This window comes from Abramis brama (genome assembly GCF_963993115.1).
Source record: "Abramis brama genome assembly, chromosome: 11".
Taxonomy (NCBI): domain Eukaryota; kingdom Metazoa; phylum Chordata; class Actinopteri; order Cypriniformes; family Leuciscidae; genus Abramis; species Abramis brama.
In genome coordinates this window covers 21,212,717-21,224,768 of record NC_139973.1, presented here as the reverse complement: position 1 = coordinate 21,224,768, position 12,052 = coordinate 21,212,717, and the positions used below count along the sequence as shown (strand labels likewise).

The 12,052-nt window shown below is 37.8% G+C and overlaps 1 protein-coding gene across 3 annotated transcripts in view; it reads right to left on the bottom strand.

Moving 5' to 3' along the window:
- Positions 1-12,052, bottom strand: part of septin9b (septin 9b) — a 112,284-nt gene that overhangs the window by 26,007 nt on the left and 74,225 nt on the right. For 2 of the 3 annotated variants that reach the window (XM_084128044.1, XM_084128046.1), the window contains one exon: positions 5,280-5,453. In XM_084128044.1, the coding sequence (XP_083984170.1) occupies positions 5,280-5,453 (174 nt within the window). Of the gene's footprint in view, positions 1-5,279; positions 5,454-6,182; positions 6,297-12,052 lie in introns of those variants that run through there. The other variant, XM_084128045.1, reaches the window with a different exon arrangement.

The window sequence follows — 12,052 nt, the reverse complement described above, 5'->3', positions numbered from 1 at the left end:
GCACGAGGCCGCAGGCCGAGTGCCGTACAGAAGGCACTCGTTATTAAAGATTTTAAGAACTCTATAAAAACTCCATAGTAACCATATTTGACAACTACCAACCACCTAGTAACACCATAGCAACTAACAAAAACACCTTAGCAACCACCCTGAACACCCTAGCAACGTCTAGAAATGCTCTAGTAACCACAAAAAACTCTAGCAAGCACCCAGAACACCCTAGCAACTGCCTAGCAACCACCTAGAACACCTAGCAACTGCCTAGCAACCACCCAGAACACCTAGCAACCAACCAGAACACCCTAGCAACTGCCTAGCAATGCCCTAGTATCCACCCAGAATACCATAGCAACTGCCTAGCAACACCATAGCAACCACCCAGAACACCCTAGCAACCACCTAGCAACGCCCTAGCAACCACCAAGAATACCCTAGCAACTGCCTAGCAACCACCCAGAACACCTTAGCAACTGCCTAGCAACACCATAGCAACCACCCAGAACACCATAGCAACCACCTGGCAACAGCATCTTGCTAAAAACATGCTGGCAACATGCTAATCAAGCTAGCAACATGCTAATCAAGCTAGCATCATGTTAGCAACATGCTAATCAAGCTAGCATCATGCTAGCAACATGCTAATCATGCTAGCATTATGCTACCAACATGCTAATAAAGCTAACATAATGCTAACAACATGCTAATCAAGCTAGCATAATGCTAACATCATGCTAATCAAGCTAGCATCATGCTAGCAACATGCTAATCAAGCTAGCATTATGCTAGCAACATGCTAATCAAGCTAGCATCATGCTAGCAACATGCTAATCATGCTAACATTATGCTAGCAACATGCTAATCATGCTAGCATTATGCTAGCAACATGCTAATCAAGCTAGCATCGTGCTAGCAAAATGCTAATCATGCTAGCAACATGCTAATCAAGCTAGCATAATGCTAATCAAGCTAGCATCATGCTAGCAACATGCTAATCATGTTAGCATTAGGCTACCAACATGCTAATAAAGCTAGCATCATGCTAACAACATGTTAATCAAGCTAGCATAATGCTAGCATCATGCTAATCAAGCTAGCATCATGCTAGCAACATGCGAATCATGCTAACATTATGCTAGCAACATGCTAATCAAGCTAGCATCATGCTAGCACCATGCTAATCATGCTAGCAACATGCTAATCATGTTAGCATCTAGCTAAAAACATGCTAGCAACATGCTAATCATGCTAGCATCATCCAACCAACATGCTAATCATGCTAACAACATGCTAATCCTGCTAACATCATTCTAACAACATGTTAATCATAGTAAATCATGCTGGAATATGTTAAATCGTAATAAATCATCTTAGAAACATGGTAAATCGTGGTAAATAATGCTAAAATGTGGTATATCATGGTATCACTACATGTCAATTGTGTTAGCATCTGCCCAGTGGCGAATTTTGCCACTGCAAGCACCACTTCACATTTTCTTCAGGAAATGTACATTCTAGTTCTTATTCTTATTCTTATTCTTATTCTTCTTATTCTTATTCTTTTGCCCAGCTCCTGCGCCTAGGCCCTTTGAGACAGAGACACCGCTCCAACTTTAAAACGTACGGTCAGTACCGGTGTAAGTTGCTCGCGAAGATGACATCACGAGTCCATGTCATTCGTCCGCAATATTGGATTGAACAGAAAGCGAAACTAAATTTTCACAGGTCACAAATTTGGTCCGAACTTCACAAAACTGGACGTACATGATCCTTGGACCAAGCCTCACAAAAGTTACTAGAAGGATTTTTGATTTTCGGAAGCGTTTGCCCGTCACAGCCAAACAAAATCAGCGGCGTAGTCGCCAAACAGGAAGTCGTCCATATTTCAGGAACTCTGTCACGTATCGAAACCAAACTTTGTACATGAACTCGGGACTCCAATGTGAGGATGCACAAGATCTGAATTTTTTTTTAATTTTTTTATTTATTTCAGGCTAATTGACAAACCCATTTACCTATGTCTATGCAAAAGTTTCACCTCACACTTTTAATGTTAATGCATTTAGACAGTAGGTGGCACTGTTGTATTACATTTCACAGAGCTGCCAAGTCAGTGTATAGACTGCATTCGTTTTTACTAAGTTTATCTTAATAAATGCAGGGCCTGAATTTCATTTTTTGCATCGGTCTAATTTAATCATCTTCATTTATTAATATATACAGATTTGTATGCATGAATTGTGCATTTCCAGTTCTCAAAACAGTTAATAAAAAAAAAAAAAAAACTTTATACAAAATACATCATGCTCTTCTTCGCTAACCGAACAAACAATTCATTGTCTGTGGCTGTGTTTGTGCGCACGGGAAATATGCTGCGCATAACAATAGAAAACAAGGAGAAATGCGCAGTCACATGCTCAAACAATCAACAACGTCGCTCTAGAGGTGCGTTGTGGACTGCGAAGTGGACTTCACGGTGTTTTCCGCCATCTTAAGTGAGATTCCAATCCGAAGGGAGCGAACATGTTCAGTTCGAAGGGCACTGCGCACGGCATAGGGAATAAGGGAACATCGATACATCACTTAACAGGAAGTGGAGAGCGATGATCACCCAACTGTCATTTCGCGCACCACGTCATCACCAGTCAGAACGGTCATAACTAACGATGGAGGAGTTTACGTATGTGTGTAAGTATTCATACATTTCGCCATTGTTATACAAACGACAGTATTAGCTAGTTTGTGAAGTGATTGTATTTTAGGTAGTTGTAAAATAGTGCAATATAATTGTAAATATATAATATAATAATAAAAATTAAAATATGAATGTAGTCCTATATATATTTATGTTATATCATAATCTGCGAGACCCCGTCGTTGACTTTCTTTGATGACGTTTGCAGGGCATACCGTGCTCAGGGAGTAGGGGAGCAGTGAACACTGCGCATGGACCCTGTCGAATGGAACGCACCTTAGATGTGTAAAAACAAGTGGAAAGCGCGAGTGCACTGCTCTCTCCTTTCCACAAGCGCTTGCTGTCCCGTGGCGTCTGTCGTTGCTATGCAACCATGAACTGCGCTCTCCATGGTGACAAGGAAGTATCAGCAAAAGATTAATTGATTTCTAGCCCTTGCATTAGCTTTACTACTAGATATATTTATGGAAATGAAAAATAATAAGGCGCCCTGTACAGCTATGATCAGCTGTTCGGCTGAACATTCAATGTTGTTATGCTGCAAGCTGATCAGTTGGTTCGTTGCTGCCGCGCTCTATCACTCGCACACCATAAAGACCAAATTGTTTTTTAATGTTTCAATTTAGTGACTAAAATGACATAATTTGGAAGCGGATAATTTCTTCACAAACAGCTCATTGTGACTCAATGTTAGAATGCTGCACCTACACTCGATAGTGTGAATAAGATCAGCGCAACGCAGACCACTGCATTGACAGCGTGAAACATGATCTGTCTACGGCCAGGGCTCAGCGGAAGACAGAAAATGCCGGTCCAGCGCTGATTGCAGCAATCAAAGCATCGCTAATTACGGTAGACCTTAATTTGAGATAGTAAATTTGTTCCTAATCAAAGAGAACACTCAACCACAGAACAGCTGGGTGAGTTTTGTATTGGCTTATTGGATACAGTAAATTAAGACGGTCAACTTCTTTTCAATACTATTTCATCACCCAAAACACTCCCACTCTCTGCTGTATATTCATAACCAATTATTTCAAAACCAACAACCAAGCCACATAAACAATGCCATTGGCACTAGTCTACATTGCAGACATGTCTCTTAATGCACATAACTTTTCACCTTTTTGCACAATCTTGAAAAAAGTACTATTGTTGAAATTCTCAGATCAAGCAAACTTCAACGCACCCTTATCCACTACCTGCTAACGTTAGTGCACTGCACCCGAGCAAGCACACTTTGCAGTTCCCCCGGAAATGCATTTTTCTATTTATTTTGTGATATTTATGTCTTAAAAATGACAGTGTGAATGCCAAGTGACTAAATGTATCATTTTTTCTTTCTGGACCAAAAGAACCGAACTAAAAGTGTGAACACACCCTAAAACTGCAAAATTAGCAATTCACTGCCACTCCATGAAGTGTGTGACTAATAAACTTTAGAGACAGAGAAGTGTAGGAGTAATTGTGTATAGTACTCATTATATGTTATGGGTAATATGAAATTAAGTTTTGTTCAACAATTAATATTGAGCAGGGCTCTTTAGCTAATAGCTTGAAAATTCAAAATTCGGCCCATTAATCTTTTTTTATGGCTGATTGAATTAGCTGAAATACTGTAGTTCCATTAATAGATAATTTTTCTTGTGTGCAAAACTCAAGCGAGTTCAAAAGTTCTCATGCATAGATTACATTCCATAACCAAATCAAAGTGATTTTTATTTTATTTTTGGACATAGCTATCCAAGTTTTCCAAACATGAATTACATAAAATACATTTTTTTATACAAAAAAAAAAACAAACATTTGAAATAGTAAATTACACAACAAGTATTTGACTTGTTAATCGAGGATGTGAAGTTATGCCTGCCACCAGCCAATTTATAACCAGGCCAAATTTTAACTGACTATCCCTTCATTACATTTATTTTAATAAACAAATTATATTAAGTATATGTTTTTCATGTTAAAAAAACATATGTTTCATGTTTCAAGTGTAATGTTTGACCCTCTTCAAATTTGTATTTGAAAAATGTAGCGCAGGGGTGTCCAAACTCGGTCCTGGAGGGCCACTGTCCTGCAGAGTTTAGCTCCATCTTGCCTCAACACACCTGACTGGAAGTTTCTAGTATGCCTAGAAAGACCTTGATTAGTTGGTTCTGGTGTGTTTAATTGGGGGTTCAACTCTGCAGGACAGAGGCCTTCCAGGAGCAGGACTGGACCCTCCGATCCATCTCTATTTAAAGCTGCAGTCCGCAACTTTTTTTTTGTGCTCAAAATTTACATCATAAGAGAGTACATCATGAATTGATTTTCCAAACCGTGTTTTTGTCTTATCCTGAATCACTACGGTACATCTATAATAAGTGTTTATATTCAGACTATTTTAGACTGGTACAGGTGTGTAACTCCGGCTACAATGTTTTTACGCAAGACGCATGCAGTTCTGTTTATTAACCATTAGAGCGCCAAAAGTTACAGACTGCAGCTTTAACCATTTGCATTTAGTGATATTGAATGTGTATTTTGTACATAACAACGAAAAGCATACATGCATTTGTGCTTGCACACTCACACCTGTACTTACCCACTACCATGATGTTAAACTCAAAGCCTTGTTTCATGGCTTTCCTCCTCATCTGTTCCAAGATGGCATCAATGCCCACATAGCCAAACTCACTGCTGGTGTTCTCACTCCGTGCCACAGGCGTCTTTCCTACGTCTGCCATATTGCCGTAAATACTTGTAATGACCTCTGGCCCTAATGAAATTATGAGAGACAGAAAGAAAGACAGAGACAGATCAGGTTAAGATTATTTTGCAAAATTTTTGGCTTGAACATTTTTCATGTGCATGTGCAGAATAAAGTAGACCCTCTCAGAGCTATTAACGTTGGTTTGTCTGCGAGCTGCTATGACAAAACATTGCTATTAGAAGTGGCACAATGGCAGCTTGACACAAGCATTACCACTGCATTCAGAAGTTTAGTGGTCCACTAGATGTGGGTCAATTAAACCAAACAGCATTTTTCACTTTGTGTAAAAGTCACATTTAAATTATCCAAATGTTCCTCATATTTTGAATGTAATAGTATGTAAAATGAAAAAAAGTCTGATTCCTGGTTGCACTGAACATTGTGCAAAATATTTATGAGCAAACAAATATTATATTAATAGATTTCTGAAAAGAGACCAGATCTCAGAACACATGGAAATAAAGTAGGCCAGAAAACCCACAACAGTTACAGATTCCTCAGCTTACAAGACACACATGTAAATATAAGAGCATACACTCATAGCTACATCAATGTTTTGTGCACTCCAACATTTCTTTTCTTAATTACCATTATATTACCAATGTTTTACAAAACCACTTTTATCAAGCTTTTAATTAATTCATCAAACCAGAGCAAACTAAATTCTTCTCAAATGATCAATTGATCATCAACTTAACCAAAAGATACCAAAAATGGTGATAACCACAAACTCACCCAGAAGACGAAAGGATAGTCTGCAAAGTTGTTGTATTTGATGATTCAGTAGCTTGAAAAAATGTGTGTCTGACAGTGAACAAGTGACACACACTCAACATGTGAGAGTGGGAGGAGACATGATGGCTGCTTTTCCTTTTATAACGACTAATTGTGGCTTCCTCTTTTCATAGAGCGTCTAGACACTTGCACAAAAGCCAATATTTTTCACCAAGAAGAATATACCTCAAAAAATACCCAAATATGCCAATGGTGATTTCATAAATAAATAACATTTAAATCAATAACACAAATATAGTATATCCGAATGATAATGCAAGGTGATATTACACAACAAAGAAAAAAAAAAGTATAGGCATGTACAAACATAACTTATGAAACTCACTATTGCTTCATCAGATGCCTGAGGTGGAAACTATGAAATCCTGATCTGTGACTTAACCAACACAGTGTATGCTGTAATTTACACATCTGTAAATATCACTAATTATGAAGTATAAGAGTAGAGTTCAATAAAACACCAAACTGAGAATGGCAACGGCTGTAGCCAAATAGCAGTTTTTTTTGTTGTTTTTTTTTGCTTAGTTTTACTATCATTTTGAAGAACAATCTTTATTCGTTTTATATGCTTTATGTTTTATTATTACACTACCATGTTTTGAGGTATGATTCATGTGTCTAAGAAGTCAAGTCAAAACTATTAGTCAAATGCAAAACTTGTTTTGCATGTGTTCCTCTGTGGCTTATGTACAGTATTAAAACGTTGAAAAAATGATTTCCTGTCAGTGAGTTACACACACTACTTCACAGAGTCTTTTCTAAGAAAACAGAGAGTGACAGGCCTGAAAGTTTAACCTAAAACACTTGACAGTTATCGAACCACAAGCAGCCATGTTTTGTCCAGAGAATTTAACCTATGCCATTTAAGTGCAAGAATTAGCAAACTAAACATGCTGTGTGCTCATGTGCTTCTATGTCTTACTCATTATTCAAATTAGAAACATGTTATAGACAGTGGTCACCATAAGGTGACTGCTGGGGTCTCTCACACTATATACTTGATCTTATTTTTCACTTTTCCTTTTATAACAAATCCTGAATAATCGTTCTACAAAACCTCTCACTGTAAATGTGTGATTTCATATCTAGATTTGGCCACCTGTTCAGGAAAAGCTTTTGTAAGTCCCAATTTAGACTCATACACACGCATGTTTTTCACAAATGAATGCAACTTAGAGGCATATTGGCATAACATAACAAGAGTCAAGAGCAGAATCAGGGAAACTACAACCCTCAGGCTCCACCTTCATTTCAGCCTCTGGCTCCAAACATTGTGTGATTAATGCAGTCTTTCAGATTGTGTGGAGTTTTGGCAAAACTCCTAAAGCCAATTAAAATAAAATGATAGGTCTAGGTAAACCTAACCCATCAACGAGGTTCAGCATTGAGGCCTAGGACTTTCCATTCGCCTCAGGGAAGCCTCATGGTTTACTGTGACCTATATTTTTCATATGTTAACCCAATAGTCAATCACATGTGAAATCCACACTTCAAACTTGAGTGAACCACAGTTTTTTAATGCCAAAGTGGAATGTTATCCATGTAAGTTTAGCCTGTAGTTTTGAGAAGACAGAGGGAAAATCTACCAACTGCATGTTCAGAGTATGCCAAATAGTTATTATTGTATTTAAGGCAGGATTTTTGCTGGATTGTTGAGTGATCACAACATGTGGTCATGTTAATTATGGTTTAATACAAAGACCAACCATAATTTGTGCCATTGAGTACATGACTATGCTGCCCTGCGAGTAGGTGATGCCAGCACCTGTTGTTTGCCATCTGCTAAGAAACAAAATGAGGCATGAATAGGAAAGGGGGCAGTGACACAGGCACACAAACTATGATTTAAAATATACTGTAAATAAATCTCAATTAGTTCCACTTTTGGTAAGCCTAATTTAAAATGTGAAGAGCTAAATTCCATATCACCGCCAAAAACAATGGATTATCTAGAGCAGTGGTTCTCTAACTGTCCAGGCACTTTAGCAACATACTGTACACAATGCCATAATAAACATCAATATTACTGTATTTCAGACAAATGATGCTACTATAAGATGCTGTCTCATCAGTCCTTATTTACCCTTTGCAGATCTGCGAAAGAGCCTTTTCAGAATCTAAACACAAACCATACAAGATTGTAAGATTTAGAATTTAATCTAATTAAAACAAATCACCTAGAAAAAAAAAGATTTTTTTAACCTAAGACTCATCAAATGAAGGCTCAGTAAGCATGAAATACTGTATGTGGATTGTAACTCCACAGAAAGATCAAATAATGCAAATAATAATGCTAAAAGTGGCCTCTTAAAAGGTACATAATTTTGTAGATGTTACAAAAACGTTCTCCTTTCCTAGCTTAATATGCAGAGAAACTGTATAAACATTTTGTAGGTTGGTTGCTATTCAAAAATAATAATAAATGAACCAAATTACAAAAAGGATTTATTACAAAAAATTTATTTACCAGCCAACAAAAAACTTAAGGTGTTGCATGTCATTTTTTGACTTTACTAAAGCATAAAACTACCATAACATGTCTGCATATATTTAGGAAATGTGCTAAGTTCACATACTTGTTTCTCTAAAAAACAATACTTCAGCCAGTTATTCTACTTTGAAATGTGCATTCTGTTCCGTGTCGGAATGTCTGTTTTTGTTTTGGTCGGAGTTTCCACCCACTACCAATTTACCCAATAGTATTTTGACAGACGGACAATGGGATCATTTGATTTGGGTTCATTCACACTGCCGGTGATTTTCCTGAATCTTTGAGTGTATTCACACACATTCCGTAAAGATCCCGTAAAGACAAGTGATGTTAGGATGTGACGTGTAACGTACACGTCGAACAATCTCAGCTTCAGCGCATTAGTCTTGGCTTTTGTTCACACAAAACAAAAGTGTTTTGTTTGTTTTGTTCCAGGACTGATCACGGCAATGTTACTAGGTCCTCATCCCGGCATCGATCTCGGCATCAACCCCTGGACGTGTTTGTGTTCACACAGAAGGCACTCTAGCAAATTTTACGTCAATTTCCCAGGGGGCTTTGTGAAAGGGGCTTAACTAGGTCAGAGATCACAGATTCCATCCAACCTAAAAAGCCTAGGCATTCATCTAAAAATCTATATTAACGGGAGCATATTAAAACAAGAATAAATCAACTCATCAACTTACAGTGTGTAAGTCTCCTCGCCTTCCATTGTCAATTGTGCTCGCTCGTTGCATGTCCTCAATCTGGCAACCCGCGTAAGTGTCGAGTCTTGAGGAGAAGGGGGCGGGAGAAACAACTCTTTCCAATATTTGGACTGCAGTACCCATTTCAACCGCTGTCAATATTACATACTGCACCTTTAAAGGGATACTCTACCGAAAAATGAAAATTCTGTCATCATACTTACCCTCATGTTGTTTCAAACCTGTATGAATTTATTTCTTCTGCTGAACAGAAAGGAAGATATTTAGAAGATTGTCAGTAACCAGATAGTTTTAGATACCATTGACTTCCATAGTAGGAAAAAAATATACTATGGAAGTCAATGGTATCTAAAACTGTCTGGTTACTGACATTCTTCTAAATATCTTCCTTTCTGTTCAGCAGAAGAAAGAAATTCACACAGGTTTGAAACAACAAGAGGGTGAGTATATGATGACAGAATTTTCATTTTTCAGTAGAGTATCCCTTTAAATCATAAAATCTGTATGGACCTGAATAAACATGCCCGTTTATGGGATTTATATTGTATATGGCATAGCAAAAGAGAGACATGCAAAAAAAGCTTTGTTTCTTATAGGTCATAAATTGTGGGACAAAAACCTACACCATAACATATTTAAAGCCAAGGGTAATATGGTGATGACACAGATTTGACACAGACCCTGTATGCCACATGCAACATAAGAGCTCTAGGCATGATCAGCCCACTCTGTGGACTCCAATACACAAGACCATAATCTCAGTCAGTCAATCTCAATCTTCACAGCTCTTAAACCATAAACTCTCTTTACAGAAAACAATACAAGTCAGTTTCGAAAAGATGTAGCTTCAGTGGCAGTTATCCTGTCTCTCATGCAAAGTTTGTGGCCTATATTTTTCACTAGCATGTGTCAGTGTTCTAACAAACAGGAAATAGGGTCTACCGCTAAAGTGTGTCCATGCACACTCATGCGAGCAAATTTGCATGCACATTCTGCTTTTGCTAAATGTCACATTTATGTTTCTCATGTAATGTCTTATTATAGAATTTATCAGATTACCTTTTATGTCACTTCTTTATGAAGCTGTTCAAATAGTAAATTCTGAATAGTTTGTCAGTTGGAACATTTAATATTGTATTTTGCAGTTTGGTCAAAGACCACAGTATGTATGCATCAGGTACATCTAGAAGTATGACCGGGTTTGTCCTCTCTGAAAATTACAACATTTAGAACCACACAATCCCCAACTATAGCTCAGTATTCCACAGATCTCATGTTTCCATTGAGTTCTCCAAGACATGTAAAACCACAGATAACTCTCTCACTCTCAGTCGAAAATCTGACATGGTTGATTTCCTGTTTTCACTTTAAGAACCCAAGAGTTTGTGTGTCCCCCTTCTGAAGCTGATCCAACCCTGTACAGAAACCATATAGCCACAGAAAAGCAAGACAAACACTGAAACAAGGCCATCTAACAATTCATTCCTCACAAACGACATGCAATTTAATTCTGTCTTCATTCTGACCCAGAACAGTTGGGAATTTGCCCGTGTTTAGAGTATATTGGCCCCTGTGACTGGACTTTGGTCTGGCAACAGACATTCAAAGTCAGTTGAATGAAAAGCATTTGTACAACTAACAATTAGTGTCAACAGCCAATGAAGCCTATAGACCTGACAGTTGCCTTAAATGTGTATTTAAACGTGTCTCGGTTAAGCTAGGCTAAGAATGTAAATGTTGCTAAGGCTGTTCTTACTGAAAAGAGAAAGAATGACATAATAAAGGAGGAAGTAAATGATACCACCTTATTTTGATACCACACTGAAGACATTTCAGGAAACTCCCAACACAGCAACCAAATATATCATGGTTCAGAGATATTATGTGAATGCAAAAATAACCATCCATAATACATGCAAGGAAAGTCAGGCAGAACTAATGCTGAATTATCTATTGCACATTTTAAACACAAGCTCCCACAGATGTGGTCCGATGGGAAAAATTCCTCATGGCAGAAGAATGATCTTTTTGAGTTCATACATTTTGATTGCAAATCCTCAATTTGTGACACTCAGTCCACTCTGAATAACTGTATGAAACTATGTGGTGTGTATAGCCAGATCTAGACAACCAGTAGGAAAGCACAAGAGGCCATTTCCACAGATCCAGGATGAAGTTGAAGGAGGAAGCGGTAATAAAGTTTTATGTCTCTCTTTGACTGAAGCAGATATATGGAGCCTTGAGTTACATGGAGCATTTCTAGAAACTTTCATGTAAAAAGCACCAGCTGGAAGACACGGATGATCTTCACATGCTTCATGTGTTCACCAGATGCATCAGACAAAAGAGTGAAACATTGACCTAAAGTCTCATTAGAACAGACAATCACATTACATGGAACAAAATCTTGTGAACTATCATAATTTATGTAAAACTTTGTCTGTGTTTATAATGAACTGGAGAGCTCTGAGGATAATTGGACAGAAGCCCTTCAAGTCATGTTCTATACACTAAATTGGCAATTAGGTTGCTATACTTCACCATAGCAGATCTATTCAGTATTCCAGTATGGAACAATTCCAAATGCTGACAATACAATATGGGATGGTGAT